Below are 26,852 nucleotides of genomic sequence, written 5' to 3' on the forward strand. Positions count from 1 at the left end.
TCCCATGTCTAATTCCTTTAAAAACTAAACTATTGTCATTTGGGTTTGTTATAATGCATAGTGATGGTTTAAACATAACATCATACCCTTTATCACATAATTGACTAATGCTTAATAGGTTATGCTTAAGACCATCAACATATCTAACATTATCAATAAAAGTAGAAGGGGTAATTTGAACTTTACCAATACCAATGATGTGACCTTGGTTGTTGTCTCCAAAAGTCACAGCACCTCCCTTCTTAGCTTCAAGGGTGAAAAATTGATCCTTGTCACCCGTCATGTGTCTTGAGCAGCCACTATCCAAGTACCAACAATTTTTGTTGACCTTGGCTGCAAGACACTCCTACACAAGCAAATCATGTAATCTTAGGTACCCAAGTTTTCTTGGGTCCTTCATGGTTAGTCATGTTGGTTCCTTTTGGAACCCATACCCTTTTAATTTTTTCTTTTGTTTTTCCTTTTCTATAATTACACACATTTGCCTTATGTCCTAATTTTCCACAACAGAAACAGGTTATTTTCTTAGTTTTACTTTCTCCTGCTTTAACAAAGAAGTTACTAAGAAGTTTTTGCTTATTTTTAGGTTTATATCCTAAACCTGCTCTATTGAATACTGCACGTTGACTATTAAGTATCATATTTAATTTTTCAGAACTATACGTAAATTTCTCAACCAAAGGTTTGTACTTTTCAAGTTCTTTAGTTAGAGTTTGTTTTTCGGTTTTTAGAATGTTTAAATCCTTTATGAGTTTCTCGTTTAAGTTTTGTTTATTGTTTTTAAGTTCTGAAATTTTCTTAGTTAATTTTTCATTATCTTTACTCAAGGTATTAGTCTTTTGAGTTAAGAGTTGATTGCTTGTCTTAAGTTCTAAATTTTCTTTGATAAGAACATCTTTATCCTTAACTAATGAATCATACTTACGGATATAAGTTTGGTTAGTTACTTTTAGTTCTTTGTTTTTAGCATTTATAGCCTTATATTCAATCATTAGTTCATTAAAAGCATCATAAAGCTCATCAAAAGTAAAATCTAAAGGCGATTCGGACGTTACCTCATTTTCATTGGCCATGAAGCAGAAATTGGCCTTTTTCTCTTGTTCCTCATCCGATGAAGAGGATGATGAGTCAGAGTCGGATAGTGTTGTGACAAGAGCCTTCTTCTTCTTGTACTTGTTGCCCTTCTTCAGTAAAGGGCACTCAGCTCTTATGTGACCCGGCTTCTTGCACTCGTAACACCCAATCCCCTCATTTTCCCTTTCCTTACCTTTGTCCTTGCGGTAGGAATTTGAGGGGCCTCTCCTTTGATGATAGGACTTCTTGTGGTTGATGAATTTTCTGAATTTGCGCACAAGAAGTGCCTCACCATCATCTTCCTCATGTTCTTCTTCTTCACTGCTGCTACTGCAAGATAAGTCCTTGTTAGATGAAGTAGATTTTAGAGCTATTACCTTTTTCTTATGGGAGGACTCTTCCTCGTTGTGTTGTTTCATGGTTAGCTCGTGCGTCATTAGGGATCCAAGAAGCTCCTCAAGTGGTAACTTGTTCAAGTCCTTGGCTTCTTGGATTGCCGTCACTTTAGCTTCCCATGACCTTGGTAGACACCGAAGGATTTTCCTGACAAGCTCACTGTTAGTATAGTTCTTGCCAAGGCTTTTTAGGCCATTGACAATATCAGTAAACCTAGTGAACATGCATGTGATTGTTTCATTAGAATCCATTTTAAATAGTTCATATTTATGAACCAAAATATTTATTTTGGATTCTTTGACTTGATTCGTGCCCTCATGGGTCACTTCAAGTCTGTCCCAAATCTCTTTTGCAGAATTGCAAGTTGAGACTCTATTGAATTCATTTCTATCTAAGGCACAATAAAGCACATTCATAGCTTTAGAATTTAGTTGTGCCTTTCTCATGTCATGTTCATCCCAATTCTTTTCTAGTTTGGGTACAGTGACACCCTCTACATATATGGATGGGATGTATGGGCCATTTACTATAATGGTCCACATCTCATAGTCTTGGGCTTGGATGAATATTCTCATCCTAGCCTTCCAATATGAGTAGTCGGATCCATTAAAGAATGGGGGTCTTTGGGTGGACTGACCCTCAAGTGAGAAGATCCAAATGGAGTTGTCATTTCGATCTTTTACTCTTGGGTGGAAGAGTTTAGGCTCCGATACCACTTGTTGCCCAGATAGACAACCCAAGAGGGGGGGGGGGGGGGGGTGAATTGGGTTTTAAAATAATTTAGCTATTTAACACGTTGTGAATGACTAATTAAAACTATTGCAAGTTGTTTAATTAATTGCTATGTGCTGTGAGTGATATGAGAGGAAGAAGAAGAGAGACAATCAATCACAAACACCAAGTTTTATAGTGGTTCGGAGCTAACCCTTGCTCCTACGTCCACTCCCCAAGTCTCACTTGGGAATTCACTATAACCCCCTTGGATTACAGCCGGTTGTTTTCCAAGCTCATAACCAAACTTGTTGTTTTACGAGCTCACAACGAACTCGGTCGGTTTTCCCAGGCTCACCGACTAGAACCACCCCGATTGTTTTTCCGGGATCACAATCGAACCCTTACACACGTTGGTTTTACACTCGGCTCACCAACCAACCTCAATACCCTTGATTCAATCCCCCGATTGAACCAAGCAGATACAAGTTGTAAATAAAATAGACAAATAGAAAACTAAGCTTCTCAAAAGCAGATGGAAAACAATATAATCTGAAAAGAGTTTAGAAGCCCTCAAACGCTTTTAAGTTGGGGAAGAGGAATGGCTTCTTAAACTTCTGGTCTCCTCTTGAATGTGTAGTCGACTTGAATGCAGGAGGAGGATTCTTTAATTGCTGGGAAGATGTAGGTGGATGCAGTTAATGCAGCTCTTCCCTCTTTTTTCGTTGAAGAACAGGTTGCAGAGATTGAATGCTTGAATACTTGGAGTGGAATGGTTGTTCTCTGCTTTGCTACAGTCTTCTGTGGCTATTTAAACCAACCCCCACGGAAACTAGCCGTTAGACACCTTTTTCTGCCCGTTCTGCACACTCTGCACAGCCTGACAATGTGTCCGTTGGTGGGTTGGAGTCGACTCGCGCGATCAGGAGTCGACTCGTCTGTAGCGGGAGTCGACTCATACTTTTTCGGAGTCGACTCGGCAACTGTTCCAGATTTGAATTAAAGTTGCCTTCGCGATTGGGAGTCGACTCATCTTGACCCAGAGTCGACTCGCCAACTTCTGGAGCTGACTTGGCTTTCTCGGAGTCGGCTCATCCCATGGAGTCCGTGGATTTATTTTTGAATTTGGTCCACTCGAGTCGACTCGTCAATCCTGGGAGTCGACTCGGCGCTCAGAGCCCGAACTCCCTATCTTCTGTCTTTTTGGCTCGTCCAGTCTTGGAGTCGACTCGAACTTCCTCGGAGTCGACTCGGCTCTCAGTTTCCGAAACTTGGTCTTCTGCCTTTTTGATGTGAAGCTGCCTTGGAGTCGACTCTAGCTGTCTGGGAGTCGACTCGAATCTCAGAGGCAGTAACTTGGTCTTCTGTCTTCTTTGTGGTCGCAGAGTCTCGGAGTCGACTCGCGTATTGCGGGAGTCGATGTTTGATGTATGCCCTAGAAGCCAATTTGGCTGACACATTGTTGATTCTAGGGACATAATTTTGTACTTGACTATTTATTATTGAATAAATAAAAGGCATCTTTTTCATTCATATTGTTTATGTATCTATGAATCATCCAAGAAATTAATAAGATGATGATACATATTCTCAAGAGTTGAGAATTTGAGCCATGTATCATTGGTGATTAACTTCTAAATGCTCCTGATCAATGGATCATCACGAGGACGGTGATCGATCCGATCAGTGCACAGATCACTTTCCTTCTGGATGGACGAGACTTGAGTCCACAGTGTAGGGACACTGAAGTGATAGTGCAGGTGCTTGTTAGAGAACAAGGGTACTGAGCGTGACCAAGACAAGAAGTCACTTGGATGTCTATCCACTCATCAGTGACTTACTTGATGTTGCAGTAGTGTGACTGGTCCTTTGACCTGCGGTGCTTCGGCTACTCACAGTGAGGTTATTGTAGTTTGACTGCACACATACATGGTCTCTAGCCATATGGGTCCATGCAGTGTAGATTGGCTGCAGTAGGTTCACTGTAGGAGTAGGGTATGCACCTATAAGGAATCTATCGACCTTGATAGAAGAGGAGTGATCCTATGTGATTTGTTAGACTGAGTTCTAAGACCTTGGCCAGGGCAGTAAAGTGGAGAAAGAGTTTTCCACTATCGAACTCAAGTCGAATAAATCTTGACATATGACAGACGATGGGGTTTGACGAGTTGTCCATGACCTCCGTCCTGTAGGGATCCACGATAGTAGGACTGTATCACATGTTAACTGCACCTAGAGGTTCATCATTCCATTCTGCTGGGTAGCCACTATATGCTGCTAGGTGTCACTGGTGGATGGTGGGACTCATAGGGATTATCTTGATGATCGATAAACCCTAATGAGTTGAGTTGGAATCGTTCCAACCCATTGAAAGGAGTTTTCAATGATATAGTGATAGAGATCACAATATATCTCACTACCAGTCAGAATAGAACCTATGGGGTCACACACACTAGAAGTATTGACCGATCCGATGGTTGAAATCGTGATTAGGAATCACAAGAAATCAATTTGATTGATAAGAAGTTGAAGAAGGAAAAGGAATTAATTAATTGGACTTGAAACAAGAATCCTACTTCGGGTAGGATACCTAGAGTTCTAATTGGATTAGGACTGGCATTCCTATTTGGAATAGGATTCCTCAATCCTAATGAGATTAGGAGTTTTGAATTAAAATTGGATTCCTACTTGGAGTAGGATTCCTAGAAATCCTAATTGGATTAGGACTTCGGATTCAAATAGAGTCCTAATTGGATTAGGACTAAAATTAAACAAATCCTAATTGGATTAGGATTCCTTAAGTCCTAATTAATTATTAATCTAATGAATCAACATGACTCCTAATTGGATTAGGATTGAAGAGTTCAATTGAGTCATGATCCATTCAAGTCCTAATTAGATTGGGACTAGCATAGATTGAACCCAAATTGGCTAATCCTAATTAGATTAGGATGAAACCATGAGAGAGGCACCTAATCCTCTTTGGAAGAGGATTAGGTTAACCAACTAAGAGGGGCATCAGCCCCTCTCCAATTGCTTGGGGCGACAAGAAGAGAGGAGCTAGGGCCGGCGCCCCCTTCTTTCTTTGGAAAGTTATCTAGGGCTCCAACTTTGGAGGAGCCCTTGATAGCTATAAGAAGCACCATGAGGCCGGCGCCCTAAGCATTGGAGCCCTCTTCCCTTGTGCCGTGGCCACCCTCTTCCTCCCTCTTAGTTGCAGCCGCAAGCAAGAAAGAAGGAACCTCCAAGTGTTGGCGGCCTCCTCCTCTTCCTTTTCTTCATCCAGCGCAAGCAACAGAAAGAAGGCTGTGCAGGGGTTCATCTACTTCCTCTTCTTCATCCTTCTTCTTCCTCCTCTCAAGCACTTTCAAGAGTTGAAAGAAAGAGAAGAGATCAGCCATCAAAGGAGTCTTTGCAAGGGAGCTAGCACCCCGGGAAGACAAGAAAGCTTTGATCGGTTCTCTACTTCGTGTGGATACCCGTAGAGGCCGGACGTTTGAACGGCTTCAAGCGAACCCTCTTCCTAAAACCACGAATTCAGATTGGCGGTGATCATCTACCCGCGCAAGGTGAAGATTTGATCTTCCTAGTAGTTTTAAAAGTTTTAATTCTTACCTAATTACGAAAGGTCTCGAAACAACGTTCATGCGATGAACGTCGAACTCGCGCATGCCGATTCCGCTGCCATCTGAAAATTTTTGAAATATCAGCGGCATGGGCAGGTTCCCAACAGTGGTATCAGAGCCTAGGCTTCGTAGATTAAGGTAAGAATTAAATATCTAAAGGCTTATTAGATCTGAAAATTGATTGATCATGTATGCTGAAAAATTCTGCATGCAGATTTTTCAGGGGTGCTGATTTTTTACATGTTGATTTTTATGTGATAAAAAGATGATTCTAATTGCATTGTTAATGGGATTACAAAGTTTAGAATCATGATTATCATGATCAGCGACCTATGTCATGATATAATCAGTTAGTTTTCAGATCTGAAAATTATAATTGTTGCATACGGTGATGATCATAGGATTCAAACCCTTTTGGTATCAAATGTAATGACCTGCGATGTGATCTGCGATGTCATGTAATTTTTCAGATGCTTGCATGCATCTTATTTGATGTTTTGAGAGGCCTGCGTGCCTCCTAAAAGGAGATGTAATTTATTTTTATTTTTATTTTACATCTGGTTGTATTTCTGTGATGTGATGTACATCAACGATCAAGCTGAAGCAAAGGCATGAGATGAAAGGTGATCTGAGTGGTTGATGGCGATGGGATCAAGAGTTGATCAAGGATCGAATCAAGGAAGCTTGGAATCAATTCAAGAGTTGAAGACCACTTGATCGATTGATGTGCATGTGCTTGTAATACGACCTAATTAGAATCCATGATCATCACCTAGTTAAAGTTTAGCTTTAATTATTGCCGCGATTATAACTGCCTGCAATGCGCCGTTTGCATGTGATGTGAATGAGAGTCGGGTAGATAGGTCTACATGTGATGTAGCAAACCCAATTGAGACCTAAATCAAAACCTCCTCAATCAAGTCGAGAGTGAACCGACATGAGCAAGTCATATTAGATTAATTGATCTAATTGGTGTCTAGGAAAGCATGAAAGGTGGTTACTTAATTAGGACCTTACTCTCTGAGTAAGGGGAGCCTCCCACCTGCTTACCTGGCCAATTGTTCGATTACCTCTTATGAAGGGCTCAAGTTGCAAACACTAAGACCTGATTAACCAATATTAAGTCAATAGGTCTTCCACTGTAGTAGAGCTGCTAAGGCCTTTCTGATGTTGACTTGTCTCGGCTGGACACAGTGGTCAAGTTGCATTGGGGGGCTGGACCTCTCTATAGACATGAGATGTTGTAGGGTAAAGGTGGGGTTGGGCACCAATAACTGTTAGGTGAGGACCCAATGACGACTTTATTCCTACGGTTATACAGTGGGTCTGACTTAACTAAGAAATGAGACCAATAACTGTTAGGTGAGGTCTTCATGGCTTAGAGACCAAGTTACACTGCACCATGCTTGAGAAGCATTGTACAAGAGTTGTACACTCATCCATCTATGTGTCACCAATAACTGTTAGGTGAGGTGGCATGTAAATCGGTGGGACCGCAGTACCCACTAGAAATCCTAGTCGTGTGGAATTTCCGTTTTCCTACCAGGGGAGTGTGAGGAATTCGAGAAAATAGTGGGAGTCATATTTGTTCTAAAAGACCTTAGGACAGATTAGGATCAAGTACAAAAGTCTAACTAGAATCTTTACTCTCTGCAGATACAATGTCGGCTTCAAACCCTTTGACCCGTATTCTTGAGACCAACCGACTGACCGGAACCAATTACAAGGACTGGCTTAGAAATCTCAAAATAGTTTTGGACTGTGAGAAGATAGGCTACATACTCGATTCAGATATCCCCACATTACCAGCACGTCCCACTGATGTTCAGCGTGAGATGCATAAAAAGTGGTTGGACGATGACATTAGAGTAAAATGCTATATGATGGCATCTATGTCTAATGAACTCCAATGCCAGCATGAAAATATAAAGACTGCTAGGGACATACTGGCACACCTGCAAGAGTTGTATGGTGAGCAAAGTCGCACAGCTCGTTTTGAAGTGTCCAAGAGGCTTTTCAAAGCGAAGATGCGCGAGGGGCAGTCTGTCCATGATCACGGTCTGACCATGATCAAGGACCTAGAGGAGCTTGAGAAGCTCGGTATGGACATGCACAAGGAATTGCAAGTGGATTTGATCCTACAGTCACTTCCTGATTCATTTGGTCAGTTTATAGTAAACTACCACATGAATAAGATTGAATGCACTAAGACTGAACTAATCAACATGTTGGTAACTGCTGAGGGAGCCTTGAAAGGTTCAAGGGGCAATGTCCTTGCTGCTGAGTTGACTTCTGGTTCCAAGAGAAAGTCTACTTGGAAGAAAAAGAAGCCTGCAAAGAAGCAGAAGAAAGACAAGAAGCCAAAGAAGGAAGTTCAAAAGAAAAAGGCTAACGACAAAGGAAAATATTTCCACTGCAATGTCGAAGGCCACTGGAAGAGAAACTGTCCTTCATACCTCGAGAGCCTGAAGAACAAGAAAGGTGACACACCTTCAGAAGGTATAGACTTGCTCATTATTGAAACTAATCTAACGGTTTCTTCTACTTCTAGTTGGGTTATAGATTCTGGTTCTAGTGCTCATTTGTGCACTACCATGCAGGGTCTAAAGGAAAGTAGAAGGCTGGCGGAAGGTGCGGTAACCCTTCGGGTTGACAACGGGGCAAAAGTTGCTGCTGTGACTATGGGCACCTACCATCTGCGACTACCGTCTGGATTTAGTTTAATACTTAGAGACTGTTATTATGTACCTGTTGCTAGCAGAAATTTGATTTCTGTTTCATGTCTAGCACAGGAAGGTCATGTTTTTACATTTGACAAAGACTGCTGTTCTATTTATTTAAGAAATAAAATAGTCGCACGTGGTTTCATGATTGACAGTCTCTATCATTTACATATGGATGTATCTGTGAATGTTACCGAGCAAGATGTGAGTGCCAAAGGATCCAAAAGATCCAGAGATGAGATAAACCAAAGATATTTGTGGCACCTCAGACTTGGCCATATTGGAGAAGATAGGATGAACAAAATGGATAAAGATGGGCTCTTAGGCTCATTGACTTCCGAGTCATATCCAGTTTGCGAGTCCTGTCTTCAAGGAAAGATGGCTAGACTGCCCTTTGTAGGACATGGGGAGAGGACCACCGAAATACTTACCCTAGTACATACAGATGTATGTGGCCCATTCGATGTGCTAGCCAGGGGACGTTATTCATACTTCATTACCTTTACCGATGATTATTCACGGTATGGGTATGTGTATCTTATGAGACACAAGTCTGAATCCTTTGAAAAGTTCAAAGAGTTCAAGAATGAAGTAGAAAAACAAACTGGAAAACCTCTTAAGACTCTTTGATCAGATCGAGGAGGAGAATACCTTAGTGGGAAATTCCGGGACTATCTCAAAGAAAACGGCATAGTCTCACAATGGACACCTCCGGGTACACCTCAACTCAACGGGGTGTCAGAGAGGAGAAATCGGACCCTGTTGGACATGGTCAGGTCCATGATGAGCTTCACTGATTTACCTATGTTTCTTTGGGGAGATGCCTTACAGCGATTTATTTATTGAATAGAGTTCCCTCTAAATCCGTTCCTACCACACCGTATGAGATATGGCATGGTAAGAAACCAAGTCTGGGTCATCTCAAGATTTGGGGGTGTCCGGCCCACGTCAAGCGACTACAGGCGGACAAGTTAGAGGCTAGGACCATAAGTACTCGTTTTATAGGATATCCTAAAGAGTCATTAGGATACAATTTTTACGTCTCAGAGGATCACAATGTGTTTGTGAGCCGTCATGCCATCTTCTTGGAAAAACAGTTTATCCTTGATAGAGGCAGTGGGAGGAAAATTGAGCTTGAAGAGAAAGTCTTTGAAAAGCAACGAGTCATGGATCCTATAGAACCTATTCATAAGGAGCCAGTACACGATGTCCCTCAACCATCTCGTAGATCTAGTAGGGTCTCCCATCCTCCCGATAGATACTTAGGTATACTAGAAGAGGATACCGAGGAAATGTTCCTAGTGGGAGATAGGGATCACATACAGGATCCCAAAACCTACAACGAGGCGATATCTGATATCGATTCCGAGAAATGGCTGAAAGCTATGAAGTCAGAGATAGACTCCATGCATTCCAACCAAGTCTGGACCTTAGTAGATCCACCAGAAGGTATTGTATCTATTGGATGCAAATGGATCTACAAAAGGAAGATAGGTTCGGATGGAGAGGTAGAGACCTATAAGGCAAGGCTTGTGGCGAAAGGGTATAGTCAGCGTGAAGGTATTGACTATCAGGAGACCTTTTCACCTGTAGCCATGCTAAAATCCATCCGGACATTGCTTGCCATTGCAGCATTTCATGACTATGAAATCTGGCAGATGGATGTGAAAACTGCTTTCCTGAATGGATATCTTGATGAAGATATCTATATGGAACAGCCTTTGGGTTTCACTTCCAGTGATGGAGATCACAAGGTCTGCAAGCTGCAAAGGTCCATCTATGGACTAAAGCAAGCCTCTCGGAGTTGGAACACTCGTTTTGATGATGCAATCAAAACGTTTGATTTCATCAAAAACGAAGAGGAACCATGTGTTTATAAAAAGGTTAGTGGGAGTGCTGTCGTTTTTCTCGTACTGTACGTAGATGACATTCTCCTGATTGGGAATGATATTCCCATGCTAACCTCGGTCAAGGTCTGGTTGTCAAAAGAATTCTCCATGAAAGACCTTGGAGAAGCATCCTATATTTTGGGAATAAAGGTCTATAGAGATAGATCTAAAAGGATGCTTGGCCTTTCACAGAAGATGTACATAGAGGAGGTGCTGAAGAGGTTCAGCATGGAAAACTCCAAGAAGGGTCTCTTACCCCTAAGGCATGGAATTCATCTCTCCAAGAAGATGTGCCCCAACACATCTGAAGAGATTCAACACATGAGGAAGATTCTCTATGCATCGGCAATAGGAAGCCTCATGTATGCCATGCTGTGTGCACAACCTGATATAGCTCTTGCTGTGAGTGTCACAAGCAGATATCAGTCGGATCCAGGCAAGGAACACTGGACAGCTGTGAAGAATATTCTTAAGTACTTGAGAAGAACTAAAGATTTATTCTTGGTTTTTGGAGGATCATCAGAGTTAAAGGTAGAAGGGTACACAGATTCAGACTTCATGACTGATGTCGATGACAGGAAGTCAACATCTGGATACGTGTTCTTGTGCAATGGTGGTACGGTGAATTGGAAGAGTTCTAAACAACCGATCATTGCTGATTCTACTATGGAAGCCGAATACATCGCCGCCTCTGAAGCTGCTAAGGAAGGCTTCTGGTTCAAGAAATTCATTGCAGAGCTGGATGTGATGACATCAGATGCCATAACACTCTACTGCGATAACAATGGCGCCATAGCCCTTGCTAAGGAGCCAAGGTCTCATCAGAAGTCTAAGCATATAGAGCGGCGCTTTCACCTCATACGCGACTATGTGGAGAAGAAATATGTAGAGGTGCAGAGAGTAGACTCCGCGGATAACGTGGTAGACCCGTTCACTAAGCAGCTGAGTCAGCAAAAGACTGAAGCCCACCTTGATAAGATGGGCCTAAGATATATGACCAATTGGCTTTAGTGCAAGTGGGAGATTGTTAGATGTATGCCCTAGAAGCCAATTTGGCTGACACATTGTTGATTCTAGGGACATAATTTTGTACTTGACTATTTATTATTGAATAAATAAAAGGCATCTTTTTCATTCATATTGTTTATGTGTCTATGAATCGTCCAAGAAATTAATAAGATGATGATACATATTCTCAAGAGTTGAGAATTTGAGCCATGTATCATTGGTGATTAATTTCTAAATGCTCCTGATCAATGGATCATCACGAGGACGGTGATCGATCCGATCAGTGCACAGATCACTTTCCTTCTGGATGGACGAGACTTGAGTCCACAGTGTAGGAACACTGAAGTGATAGTGCAGGTGCTTGTTAGAGAACAAGGGTACTGAGCGTGACCAAGACAAGAAGTCACTTGGATGTCTATCCACTCGTCAGTGACTTACTTGATGTTGCAGTAGTGTGACTGGTCCTTTGACCTGCGGTGCTTCGGCTACTCACAGTGAGGTTATTGTAGTTTGACTGCACACATACATGGTCTCTAGCCATATGGGTCCATGCAGTGTAGATTGGCTGCAGTAGGTTCACTGTAGGAGTAGGGTATGCACCTATAAGGAATCTATCGACCTTGATAGAAGAGGAGTGATCCTATGTGATTTGTTAGACTGAGTTCTAAGACCTTGGCCAGGGCAGTAAAGTGGAGAAAGAGTTTTCCACTATCGAACTCAAGTCGAATAAATCTTGACATATGACAGACGATGGGGTTTGACGAGTTGTCCATGACCTCCGTCCTGTAGGGATCCACGATAGTAGGACTGTATCACATGTTAACTGCACCTAGAGGTTCATCATTCCATTCTGCTGGGTAGCCACTACATGCTGCTAGGTGTCACTGGTGGATGGTGGGACTCATAGGGATTATCTTGATGATCGATAAACCCTAATGAGTTGAGTTGGAATCGTTCCAACCCATTGAAAGGAGTTTTCAATGATATAGTGATAGAGATCACAATATATCTCACTACCAGTCAGAATAGAACCTATGGGGTCACACACACTAGAAGTATTGACCGATCCGATGGTTGAAATCGTGATTAGGAATCACAAGAAATCAATTTGATTGATAAGAAGTTGAAGAAGGAAAAGGAATTAATTAATTGGACTTGAAACAAGAATCCTACTTCGGGTAGGATACCTAGAGTTTTAATTGGATTAGGACTGGCATTCCTATTTGGAATAGGATTCCTCAATCCTAATGAGATTAGGAGTTTTGAATTAAAATTGGATTCCTACTTGGAGTAGGATTCCTAGAAATCCTAATTGGATTAGGACTTCGGATTCAAATAGAGTCCTAATTGGATTAGGACTAAAATTAAACAAATCCTAATTGGATTAGGATTCCTTAAGTCCTAATTAATTATTAATCTAATGAATCAACATGACTCCTAATTGGATTAGGATTGAAGAGTTCAATTGAGTCATGATCCATTCAAGTCCTAATTAGATTGGGACTAGCATAGATTGAACCCAAATTGGCTAATCCTAATTAGATTAGGATGAAACCATGAGAGAGGCACCTAATCCTCTTTGGAAGAGGATTAGGTTAACCAACTAAGAGGGGCATCAGCCCCTCTCCAATTGCTTGGGGCGACAAGAAGAGAGGAGCTAGGGCCGGCGCCCCCTTCTTTCTTTGGAAAGTTATCTAGGGCTCCAACTTTGGAGGAGCCCTTGATAGCTATAAGAAGCACCATGAGGCCGGCGCCCTAAGCATTGGAGCCCTCTTCCCTTGTGCCGTGGCCACCCTCTTCCTCCCTCTTAGTTGCAGCCGCAAGCAAGAAAGAAGGAACCTCCAAGTGTTGGCGGCCTCCTCCTCTTCCTTTTCTTCATCCAGCGCAAGCAACAGAAAGAAGGCTGTGCAGGGGTTCATCTACTTCCTCTTCTTCATCCTTCTTCTTCCTCCTCTCAAGCACTTTCAAGAGTTGAAAGAAAGAGAAGAGATCAGCCATCAAAGGAGTCTTTGCAAGGGAGCTAGCACCCCGGGAAGACAAGAAAGCTTTGATCGGTTCTCTACTTCGTGTGGATACCCGTAGAGGCCGGACGTTTGAACGGCTTCAAGCGAACCCTCTTCCTAAAACCACGAATTCAGATTCGCGGTGATCATCTACCCGCGCAAGGTGAAGATTTGATCTTCCTAGTAGTTTTAAAAGTTTTAATTCTTACCTAATTACGAAAGGTCTCGAAACAACGTTCATGCGATGAACGTCGAACTCGCGCATGCCGATTCCGCTGCCATCTGAAAATTTTTGAAATATCAGCGGCATGGGCAGGTTTCCAACAGTTGACTCGAATCTCAGAGTCCGCAAAATGCTTTATGTCTTTTTTCCTTGTGTTCCTCTGAGAGTCGACTCTCACTTTCTTTGGAGTCGACTTGCCAACCATCGGAGTCGACTCGCGTTCCACTGGAGTCGACTCGAATCTCAGACCCGAAAACTGCTCTCTGACTTTTCTGCCTGTGACTCCTTGGAGTCGACTCATACTTCTCCGGAGTCGACTCGGTAAACATTGGAGTCGACTCGCGCACTTCGGGAGTCGACTCGCTGACAGATTTTGAATTGAAGCTTTCTGTTCGTCTGTCTGTTCTCAGTCGGAGTCGACTCGTACCGATCCGGAGTCGACTCGAGCCCGTGCCGGTGAACTTGATACGCTTGGAGTCGACTCGTGATACTCTGGAGTCGACTCGAGTCTCAGACTTTGGTTCAAGCTGACTTCTTAACTTATCCAAAATACTATGAACCAAGTCTAGAGACACTTAGAGAAGATTTTCACTGAAAATACTTAATTGAATTCATTAGTAAACAAGAAATATACTCAAATGCTTTGAACTCATCAAAATCAAATAGGGTTTTAATCAATCACTCCACATGGGTAAACTTTCAAATCCCTAGTGATACAGAATTTAGCTTTATGGGTAGTGGTGCTTATACTTTTTCTCGAGTTGTCTCTACTATACAAATACAGCAGGTACTCAGAAAGGGGAGTATGGCGTATATTGCCATAGTAGTTGATACTAGACAATCAAACCAAAGATTGGAGGATATCACAATAGTGAAGGAATACCCGGGTGTCTTTTCAGAAGATCTCCTTAGTTTGCCACCAGATAGAAAAAATGAATTTGCAATTGATTTGATTTTCCAAACCACACCAATTTTTAAGGCCCCCTATAAAATGAAGGAATTAAAGGAGCGGTTGCAAGATTTTCTTGGTAAAGACTTCATTAGACCTAATGTTTTACGTTGAAAAGCTCTAGTATTATTTGTAAAGAAGAAGGATGGTAGTATGAGGTTATGTATTGATTATCAGAAGATAAATAAATTGATAATAAAGAAAAAGTATCCTTTACCAATGATTGATGAGCTGTTTGATCAGTTAAAAAGTGCTTAGGTATTCTCCAAGATTGATTTTCATCATGGGTACCATCAATTGAAGATAAGGGTAGAGGATACGCCTAAACTTGCTTTACGTACGTGGTACGAGCACTATGAATTTTTGGTCATATCCTTTGGGCTGACAAATACCCCTGCAACTTTTATAGATCTGATGAATAGTATATTTAAATCCTTTTTAGACAAATTTGTTGTTGTCTTTATTGATGATATTCTAATTTACTCTACAAGTCAGGCCGAGCACAAGCAGCATTTGTGGATAATTCTAGAAACTCTAAGATAGGAACGGTTGTATGGTAAATTGAAGAAAAACGAATTCTGGTTGGACAATGTGATATTTCTAGGGCATGTGATATCTAAAAAGAAAATATATATGGATCCAAAGAAGGTAGAAGCAGTGGTCAACTGGAGCAGGCCGAATAGTATTTCTGAGATTCGTAGTTTGTTGGGCCTAGCTGGTTATTATAGACGGTTTGTTGAGAATTTTTCTTTCATGTTGTACCTTTAACTTGACTAACTCATAAAGGAGTTAAGTTTGAGTGGTCAGATAAATGTGAACTGAGCTTCCAGGAGCTTAAGCAACATTTAGTGTCAACCCCTATCCTCACCCTTCCTATTAGTGGTGATGGTTTTATCATCTATAGTAATGCTTCAAAGAAAGAATTGGGTTGTGTGTTGATGTGGAGTGATAAGATGATTACTTATGTCTCTCGACAGTTAAAGCCATATGAAAAAAATTGCCCCACTCATAATCTTGAACTTGCTATTGTTGTGTTTGCATTGAAAATTTGGAGACATTACTTATCTCCTTAATATATGCTTATCAATGGAACATTAATATATGCTTATCTCCTTTTGAACTCAAAAATTGTATTCTGAAAATTATCTTTTTCTCGCCTAGATTCCTTTCACTTTTTTTAAGTGAAAATTTGTTGGGTTTAGCTAGTGCCTATGTTTTAGTGCCCCCTAATATTACATGCAATGATAATAATCAAAATTTAATATACGCTTACCGCCTTTTGAACTGAAAGATATTATTCTGAAATATCTTTCCTTTTCTCACTTATGCTCCTTTCATTTTTTTTTAAATGAGAGCTTGGTTAGTTTGGTTACTATTTTTGGTTTTGTAGTCTTTAGTATTGCATGCAACAATAACAATAGAAAGTTAATATATGCTTATCGTCTTTTAAACTCAAAATTACTATTCTAGTGGCATCTTTCCTTTTTCTCACTAGTTCTCCTTTTCTTTTTCTTTTTGCGAATTTGATTGGTTAGCAGTTGTTTGTAGTTGTGCAATTTTTAGTATTATATGCAACGACAACAATAAAAAAATTTAAATACACTTTTCTCTTATTGAATTGGAAGTTCCTATTCTGGAGATTTTGTTTCTTTTCCTTACCTAGGTTCTTTTTCTTTGAAGTGAGAATTGGTGGGCGTTACTGATGTTTATGGTTTAGCAGTCCCCAATATTATATGCAATGACAATAATAGAAAGTTAATATATGCTGATATCTATATGTTGATGTCCTTCTGAATTGAAAGATACTATTCTAGAGATTATCTTTCCTTTTCTCAGCTAGGCTCCTTTCTTATTCTTTTTTTTAAAAAAAGAAAAATGGGAGTTTGGTTGGTTTAGTAGCTGTTTTGGTTTTGCAGTCCTTGGTATTATATGTAAGGACAATAATGAAACGTTAATATATGCTTCCCTTTTTTGAACTCAAAGTTGATTACCTTTTCTTTTATTACCGAGTTTCCTTTTTGTTTTCAAATGAGAATTTGGCAGATTTAGCCGTTGTTTATGATTTAGCAGTCCACAGTATTAAATGCAATGATAGTAAAACATTAATATATACTTATCTCCTTTTGTACTCAAATATGGTATTTTGGAGATTATCTTTTCTTTTCTCACCTAGATTTCTTTCTTTTTTCAAATGAGAATTTGGTGGGCATAGCTGCTGTTCATGGTTTAGCAATCCCAGTACCATATGCAATGATAATAGTAAAAATTGAATATATGCTTTTCTTCTTTTGCATTGAAAGATACTATTCGAGAGATTGTCTTTCCTTGACTTACATAGTCTTCTTTCTTTTTTATTACTATGTGAGAATTTGCTTGGTTTTAACTGTTGTTTGTGGTTTAGCGGTTTTTAATATTATATGTGATGACAATAATAAAAACTTAATAAATGCATATCTCTTTTGGTACTCTGAAGATTTTTTGTCATTTTCTCACTTGGGCCCCATTTATTTTTTTATAAATGAGGATTTGGGTGGTTTAGCCAGCTTTTGTGGTTTAGTAAATCTTCAATGTTACATGCAAAAACAACAACAGAAATTTAATATATACTTATCTCCTTCTGAACTCAAAGTTATTATGTCTAAAGATTATCTTTCCTTTTTTCACCTAAGCTCATTCCTTGCTCTTTTTGAGCGAGAATTATCATAAAATAAGAAAAAATTGTAGACAAATAAGGTAGCACAGTAGTATTATAAAAGAAATTTACTGTGGCACGTTATAATATTTATCATTTGGTTGACTGGAAAAGATATCCTTTGAATATCGCGAAGTTTCCCATACTAAATTCAATTAATCCTCTTTAGAATATCTTGGAATGCTATTTATTACCTTTTGTTTAGCACAAACATCCTTCAACAAAATTATCCTATTATAATATTTTATAGTTCTAAAATGACAAATAGATTTCTTTGTATCCTAACACATACATATAATATTTTAAATAGTAAATAAACATGCACAATTAAGGTGATTGTTTTTGGAGTTTGGACATGTTCTAGAGCATGACTTCTTTTAAAACACAAGTTGGAAAATCATTTAATTGTTAATTAATTTAAATTATTTTTTGTAGCAAAATAAATTTTGAATAAGTTGTGCCATAAATAGTCCAAAACCTCTCTAAAATAGCCTACTCATACGATAAAAACCCAGACTAGACGACCCCGAAAAAATTAAACGGGTTAGCGGATCTGTTACAAGTTGGGTCGAATTCATACCAGGTAGTCACACCCTCAGTCGCCAATAGCCGACAATCCACTTGCTGTCCCCAGAGGGCACTTCAACTCTCCTCGATGCCACATCATTTTATGTTGTCGCAATGATGCCAAAAAGAAACAATAAGAAAAAACTCTCACACTCCCTTTTTATACCCCCTCCTCCTCCTATCCTCGTTGAATCCGACCTCCCCCCCCTCCTCCTCCTCCACTCCCCGAGGCCAATTCACACTCCCAATCCCACCTATAACCCCTTCCTTCCTCTCCTTCGCCTCTCTTCTCGACGTTCCACCCTCGCTTCTCACTGTAAAAAATCCCAACTTGCCTCTTCTTCTCTCCTCCTACCCACTTGCGCTCTCCCCCTCTCCGGTGTCTCACGGTTAACGTGCACCCCTTGACGCCCCCAAATCGCGCCTTCGGCGAGTCAAAGTGAGACAGTCGTGCAGAAGATGGCGAGCACTGCTCTTGAGATGGGAGTTCTCAAGATTAGGCGGGACCTTTTGGAGGCCTGCATGACGTGCCAAATCTGCCACAAGCTTGTTACAGATGCTACCGCGATCTCTGAATGCCTCCATATTTGTGAGTCTCCCTCCTCCCTCGCCTACTTCTCTGATCACGAGCCGTCTCATTTTTCGAATCTATTTTCTTTTTTCTGATCCAATTGATCGATGATTTTTGGAATTTTGGGGCAACAGATTGTTGTTGTTTTTAGTTCATTGATCTCATTTCTCTTGTATCAGTGGATTCTACTATTTTTTCTAATTGTATTCAGTTTTGTTTGATTCAAGACTTCATTTTTTCATATGGAATTGGATAAAAAAAGATGTTTTTTTATGATATATTGTTTCATAACACTTCTGCCTAAGCTTGCGGGATTACATGCATTGATTTTTTTATTTGTGTTCTTCAATTGTGTTGTATTTGATCTATCAAGCTGCCGCATTTAGGCTTTAAGATTTATCATGAGTTTTTGGTAGGAAAGGAAAAAAAGAAGTTTAAAGCATGTGTTGGTTGATAGTTTTTAAAATACATTATCTCATACGATTTTTTTTTTTTGGATGACTACATGATTTCATTTGACTAGCTTTCTTTTCTCTGTAACGAATATAGATCTGATTATCTTAAACTTAAAGCCATTTTCCATCCCAAATATAGATCAGTGTTTTTTTCCTTTTTTTTTTTTTGATTTTATGATTTCATTCTATAACTAGTGTCTATAAGTGGTATCATCATTGATGAATTTTAGTAAAGATTCAGTACTTGGTGATCTTCTAAGTGATTTTGGAACATCTGTAGATCTTGAATTATTTGTTGTTTACTACTGGGTCTTTCCATGCATTTTGTCACAATGTTCTAATTTTTTTCCACTTCAAATTAAATAGTTCAAATCAAATCAAATGCCAATTAATATCAATACTTAAACTTCAGTTTTATCTTCTTGTTGAGTTTGGTTAGCATTGCCAATTCATTTGTATCACTATTCCATTTCAAGAAGTTCTTGCATAGAACATTAGACCAAATATCACATTTAAATTTGTTATCTTGGTTTTCCTTTGTTCATTCAGGATATAAATTGCCAAATATTATAATCATTCTATCTCTCTCTCTCTCTCTATTTTGTTTTTAACATAAACTTGTGCCATCCTTCAAGAAATTTATATTACATATTAATAGACAAATTTTCCTTACATACATATGTATATATGTATGTATGCATGTATGTATATGACTCCTCTTTTTTCTATCCTCCAAGCAGTTTGCAAAAAGTGTATATTTGAGAAGCTTGCTGATGAGGAGGTATCCCATTGCCCCGTATGTAATATTGATCTTGGTTGCAATCCATTCGAAAAGCTCAGGTAAACCTTTTATCTATTGGCATGTTGGTGTACTTGCAATTTATGTCAATTTTGTAATGTTAATTGATGCAGTAATATTCTTTTGTTATTTCAGCCTTCTTCCTTTGCATTAAGAAATGAACTATTGATGCCATTGTCATTCTGCAGAATAAAGTTAATCTAATTACTTCCCATTAGGCTCTGGTTAATTTGATGATCTGATTATATGAGCTTGGCCATGTGAGCTTTGGAGATTAAACCTCCTCTATAATATTACTGCCATTGCTCTGATGAGTGTTTTGTATGCTCTCTTAACTTCTGAGAATGAGGCAGTGCAAGATCCTCTTCCTCAGGCTCAACTTAGTTAGAAAAGGGGCCAAGCTCAAACAATTTTGAGTGCTTGGCTTGTTTACTTCAACATAAACTACTTGCAGAAGTAAAGAAAGTTCATCTCAAGAGCTTACAAGAACTGAGCTTGAATAACTTTTGCTTGGCTCGAGCTTAAAGTGAGCTTGAGAAACCCTAGTATATATTGAGCTGAGACTGAGAAGCTTGATAGCTCGCTCGGCCCCTTTGCACCCCAAAGATAGGAAATGGAATCTAGTACCATGAAAATATTTGATTTCCAAACAAGAAGTAGAATGCCTGCAAAGGAGAATAACAAAACTTAGTTGTAAAATAAATATATTAAGTATGAAAGCTCTTAGGAAGCGGTGCATGTTCGAGATTGCAGGAAGATCCTGAAGCAGGTGTATTAACCTAAGTAGAAGATTATGTCTACTATGTTAGAATTGCTACTAATAATGATCACTTGCTTTTCTTCTCCATTAAATAATCTCCAATATAGACTAGAGTGCTGCAAGAATGAAAGTCCTTAGATTCATGATATCATAAGTTATTACAAAATTTGTATGCTTAGATTATCAGATTTTAATGGTCATTCTATTGTTTATTCTTTAATATGGTTAACTACAAGAGCTTTGCATATTTACTGGCAGATCAAAACATTAATCGAAACCAAAGTAAATTCTATTTAAGCATATTATTTCGAACACTATGATCATAGTTGAAGCAGAAATTCTTTAATATTCAAATAGATGTTGCTAGACAATAGCACAAAAAACAAGAGACCATTAATGGAACATAGCATAATAGCATATTTGATTAAGACAAACAACAAAACCGCATATTTTTTCTGAGTAGATCATCTTGGCACCCAAATAAACATTTGGAAAAAGGACTTAGATGATGAAAAGGAAATCTATAGTTTTTCTAACTTCTGAGAGAGAGGAGGGGATAATTCAAAGGGGACGACGAGTTCGGTCATGTTGTGGTGGCATAAGAGTCTTGGACAATATAGGTTTCCTTTTTCTAGTTTTTTAATAATAAGAGTTTTCTTATATATATATATATATATATATATATATATATATATATATATATATATTTTAGAGAGAAAGAGAGAGGGGGAAGGAGACCTTTTGTATATATTTATTTAAAGAGATAGAAAGAGGGAGAGAGAGAAGGGATTAACATACGAAAGATTACATGGAAGATTTTGTGAAGGCTAGGTTCATTGCATTGTTATTAGATAGTATGTTTCCAATTAGAAGCAGCAACCAACAGATAAAGATGAGAGAGAGAGAGAGAGAGAGAGAGAGAGTAGGAAAAAGGGGCCGTAAGTTAGGAGGTCCACTTGTATTGATCATAAGGGATAGGAAAGAACTTCAAAAATTTAGGGCCGCCATGGTCCCTTATTTCTATGTGATTCCTAATAGAGGTTGCAAGAGTTGTTACAGAATTCACCTTGCCCTATATGTTTCAATCATGGGAAGATCATAAATATGTTATGGTGCCTGTGGGCAAATATGATATCATCAAGGATCAAACTTGTGATAGGCATTAATTTTTTGGGACACTAGCAAAGACAAATATTGCAATGAAAGGAATAATACTATTACGTGGTCAAAAAACACTGGATCTGGCATTTATGGACTCCAGTTTAGCTGTACTGATTAAGTTGTATGCTTGTTTTCCAGACCTAAAACATGCTTATTTAAGTTCTGCACAATTTGTCCTATGTAAATAACATTGTTGCTTCTTAATGAACCTTTCTCTGGTTTACCTTTTATGTCCAAAATATTGGCAATTATCCTTTTTCAGCTGGTCAATTGCTTTGATAAACAGTAAAGACATCTGATCATCCTATTAGTACATTGGTTCTACATGAAGGGATATCTTGTTTATTATTATCAGGGAAATGTGAGAATGTATTGAAACCTTGTGGATATTTGTAACATATTCAAGCATCTCTAGGCTATGCATCCAAAATTTTGTATGATGCTATTTCGTTCTGCGCTGCTATATATGCGGTGCAATTTATAGAACTTCATTTATAAATTTGTGCCGATATGCAACTTTAAGCTCATTTACTACTTGATCATATGCAGGCCTGATCACAATATACAGGAAATAAGGGAAAAAATATTTCCATCTAAAAAGGAAAAGGAAGATGCTGGGACTCTTGAAGTCCCTTCTGTTCCACTGCCCGTCAGAAGAAAGAAAAGATCACTTTGTTCATTGGTAGCAGAAACTCCTCGAGTCGCAAGCCATGGTGAAGTCCAAGCTGAAAGCTCAAATTCATTTGCGACTCGAAGAAAGACGACTCAAACCAGGAGGCAGGTAAAGGAACTAAAATCACGAGTTCATTGTAATAAGTAATTTCAAAAACTTTAGTCACTCCTTAGCCCTGGTTTTGATTACTACCACCTATTTGGCTCTTTGCATTGATTCTGAGAGTGACTCTGTTTCGGTACAGAATAATTCCGATGCTGAATCATCCATTCAGGCATCCAATGAAGACAGAGAGAATGAAGAATCATATCTGGACAGGCCTGAGCAAAGAACTCCTGTTGTTGAAGCAGATCAGGTCAGTGGTCCTGACACTGAAGTCACCATTTCTTCGGTGGTGGCCAGAGCTCAAAGGTTAGAAGGAGCTAGCCAAAGGAGGAGGGAGCTGGGAACCTCAGCTAAAGAACAGCTAAACCAATATTGTTTTTCTTTAGTTGCTGCTGCTGACCTGTGAGATACTGTTACTTTGCTATGAGCCATGCTTATGATCATGTTTTAGTCTCTATCATCTTTCTGATATGTTTAAAATGGTTTTAGGGAAGAAGGCTCCTCGCTGTACCAGTCACCTGCAAGATACTTGAGGCTTACGTGAGTACACTTTCTCCCATTACAGAGTCAGGAGCATATGTTTCCAATGTCCCTTTTGCATCCTTGACTGTTATTTTTACTGATCATTTTTTTCTTTTGATATTTAAATAATTATCTTTTGCCTAACTTTTGTTGATAATTTCCTATTGGCTTGTTTATGTACTGTGCAATGGCATGTTTAGTTATAGCATATAATGTAATTAATGAACCTAATTACACCTTCTGGATAATACTTTGAGATCCGTCTACCTAATGTCAGGTTCTTAAACATGAGGATCTATGTAAATCTCTTTTTGTTACAGCCATCCAAGTGATCTTCTATCCCACCCTTTTTTTAACCTCTCGACCCGTATTCAAGAATCCTCGTCCCTTAGGCCTACTATATCTGACATTGATATGCCGAAGCCATTGCCTATAGTTAGCTCTCTCTTTACTCTTTTGTGTTAAACAACTCCATAATGATCTCTTGTTTTAGCCTTTCCCATGATTGTTTTTGATTTTTTTTTTTTTTTTGAGTTCTTTCTATTTTTTGAATTATTTGAGTTGTTTCAAAACCATTGGCAAATTCTCCACCTTGGGAATTTCAGAATTTTCCTCCCAGCCATATTGTTTCCTAATGCTGGGATAGTGATTAAGATATCATAGGCATTTATGACATTCCTTCCTTACCGCACACTAAATACACCCACACTAAAATTCTCCTTTTGATTGCCCTATATTATGAAGCCTAGATATATTAAGAAACTCAATGCCTCAAAACAGGTTCCCCATTTCCTTAGCATTCTAGGTACTATTAAGGTCATGTTCCATTTTCTAGTGTGATAAGGTAAATGTAATGGAAATGAATCAATTTTTGGTCCGTTTCATATAATATGTATAACAATTACCACTGACTATTGTCCTAACTATTCTGATTTAGCTTTATGAATTTTCATTTGTCAATTTTTTCTATTTAGTGCTACTTTGGGTGTTACTGTAAGTTCTTTTTCACTACTATGTCTTCTAGCTCCTATTCTTCAAGAATCTTCTAACAAAGATTGGAGTACCTCTCCTTACTTGTTTCTCCTTGAATCATTTTACAAGCCCATGCCATCTCAAAGGGTGGTGGAGTACCTTTGTGTCACCCGTCCATCTCCACTTTTGTAATATTGCTACATATAACTTTTTCTTCGGTACTGTCCCAATTGCCCTTCATTTTGTGCCATCCAACATTGTGGGCCTTATACTATTTTACAGGCTTTTCACTTTAGATTGGTTGCATAACATCGCAAAAAGTATTATTCACTTGATCAATCAATCTCTAACTCTATGATGTATGTTTTAGACTTTTAGTCTATATCTCCATACTTGTGTATAATAAATCCTAGTAACAAAACTGAACCCTTCTTTGCTTCTTGTCATCCGCTAGACTGGATTCTCATTTTAGTTCCTATTTTCACTAAAACTGCATTGTAGGCTGAGTTACCTGGATCCTGCAACTTAGCATAAAGTACCTTATTTTACCTTGTTTACAAATTTCATGTCACCTTATTTTGAACCCAATCTATCACATAAATTATCACACCATTTTACATTACTACTGTGAAATGAATAAATTCTAATTTGATGCTTAAGTAGCAAATTAAAAATTCTCAAGATTGTTTATTATTTTTTGGCTTCATTTCATAATTTTAATTTGTAGAACTTTGATGGTGCCCATTTAATGTTCTGTGGCACGTATGACTCATCAAACATCACCAAAAGAATCATAAGTAGCATTCATGATCGAGCCTTAACCTAACCATTGACTATTAATAATCTAAATCAAAGGCTAAAGGTTGGGCTCAGTGGCTTTTATATTCTCATCAATATCTAAAAGCCTTATTTGAAATGTATCAGCCTCTTCAACCATCAACAGACAAGTTTTTTATGTAGCATGCATCATAGAGCCTTGAGATAAATATCGGCAATTAATGTTATAGACCACTAAAGGTGGTCTCCATTAGTAGATTTCATATCCTCGTTACTATATAAAAGTGTTGATTTAAATGTATCAGCAATTTGTTTATTTTTGATTATTTGGATTGGCAGGATAATTCTATAAAGACAGTAGTTAATAAAGAATAAAAAAATCTTATTATGAATGGAAAATAAAGTAGTGGTGAACTTCAAAGGAATCCTCAGAATTAAATAATTTGGGACAAATTGGTTCCAATATTTTTCATAAGCGTGTTGTTAAGATTCATATATAGCCTACTTCATAACTTACAATACTTTGTATCCACAAGCATTAATTATGAATTATGTTTACTAAGCACAATGATAAAGTAAGATCAAATTCAAATGGTTTTACTTGAAACACATCACGAACAAGGTGTTTTGCTAAACAAATGATTTTACTTTGATCTGTGACACATCAAAATGAGGCCAAAAGATATCCAATTACTTTTTGGCCGCTCCTTTTAATTTGTTTAAGCAAAAATTTATGTTATTTTCTCACACCTACAGTTTTGTTGGAACAATGACCTCCATAGGGAATCACCTAAAGGAGAAAGAGGATCTTAATGGGATTCAATACTTTCAATGGTCTTTCTATTGTGATCAAGGAAAAGAGAAAGGAAGCCCAACCACCTTCTGTAACCCACCCTCTAGTGAGAAAGATAGCAGGAAAAAGTAAATGACAAGATGCCACTTCTTGATTCAATCCAACCACTTACATTTCCTTCCATATATTTCCCCATATATAGACATCAATGCCATTTGGGATGCCTACATCTGTGAATCTAAAAAACAAGAAAAAGAAGGTTTCTGAATATATCCTGATGAAGATTACATCCCCCTAACAGTCTTTTCATATTCTAGTTTTTCTAAAACCTGTATTTAGCGACAAAAAATGACATTATTAAAACATCACATTACTTAAACTTTATCAGGATATTTTCTATTGTCCCATAACGCTCTGCATCAGGCATTTCCACTTCAAATTACTCATTCTGGAGGTCACAGAAATTTTTGTGACCATCAAAATCTGCCATATGCACCTCTGAAACCTATCTTTCACAACTTCTTATAGGCATTGCGCCATGCATGAGTAGGTTGATAGTCTTCAAAAGTATATTCATGGAACCAAATACTACAGCCAAGGAGACTACTATATGTTGTTCTGGACAATACATTTGTCTGTTCGTAGGCAAGGATATTGTTTATATATTTCTTAAATTATTATTTTACTTTTTCTAGTTATCGTGTTTGATTTCTGAAATCATATTTCAACCTGAGATACCTAGTTCATAGCTATTTAGTGCAGTCATGAAGACATGTTAATGATTTTTTTGTTATAGAGATGGCAATCTACCTGTTTCTTCTATCCAAAAGTATCTGGCGAGGAAACTTCACATTGCAAATGAATCTGAGGTGAGTTTTCAATTTTCTTCTTGAAGCAATACATCATGCTGATTCTGATTTTAGGTACTTATATTATAGATAGTGGTTACACATTTTGTCCTAAAATGATCATTGGATTTTTGACTTTTGGGTCCTTTTGGTTCCATTAACAAAAAAGAGTACTTAAGAATTCTCAACTAAATCTAGAAGTCATGCATACTTGATGAAAATGTTCATAAAATGCTATTTCAGGTAGCATATCAGCTAGTTTAGTTTTATCTTTATTGTTGGAGAAAAAACTGTAAGTTTTACTGAAGGCATCATTCACATATATCAACTGTCATTTACTCATTGACTCTTTTTTATTTCATCTATTTTTATAACGTTCCTGACTTATTGTTAGTAAATGCCTCAGGAGCATTTATTAAGAGGAATGAGGCATTTACTAAGAGGAATGCCCGAACTATCAAAAATGATGCATCAAAAATTTAATTAGAGAACAAACCAGTTTTCTACGAACAATTTGTATCTCCTAATATAAATTATCTGCAATTAAATCTCCTA

General features: G+C 38.4%; 1 protein-coding gene across 1 annotated transcript; it reads left to right on the forward strand.

Moving 5' to 3' along the window:
* The first annotated feature begins 18,320 nt into the window (after nt 1-18,320).
* LOC103716585 (E3 ubiquitin protein ligase DRIP2-like) lies at nt 18,321-26,508 on the forward strand. Its single transcript, XM_039129574.1, has 6 exons — nt 18,321-18,450; nt 19,628-19,727; nt 22,157-22,388; nt 22,525-22,787; nt 22,875-22,925; nt 26,246-26,508. Exons 1-6 carry the CDS (start codon nt 18,321-18,323, stop codon nt 26,340-26,342), a joined length of 873 nt encoding a protein of 290 aa, XP_038985502.1. The 3' UTR covers nt 26,343-26,508.
* Nucleotides 26,509-26,852: the final 344 nt, after the last annotated feature.

The sequence above is a fragment of the Phoenix dactylifera genome, chromosome 8 (assembly GCF_009389715.1).
Source record: "Phoenix dactylifera cultivar Barhee BC4 chromosome 8, palm_55x_up_171113_PBpolish2nd_filt_p, whole genome shotgun sequence".
In the NCBI taxonomy this organism is placed as follows: Eukaryota; Viridiplantae; Streptophyta; class Magnoliopsida; order Arecales; family Arecaceae; genus Phoenix; species Phoenix dactylifera.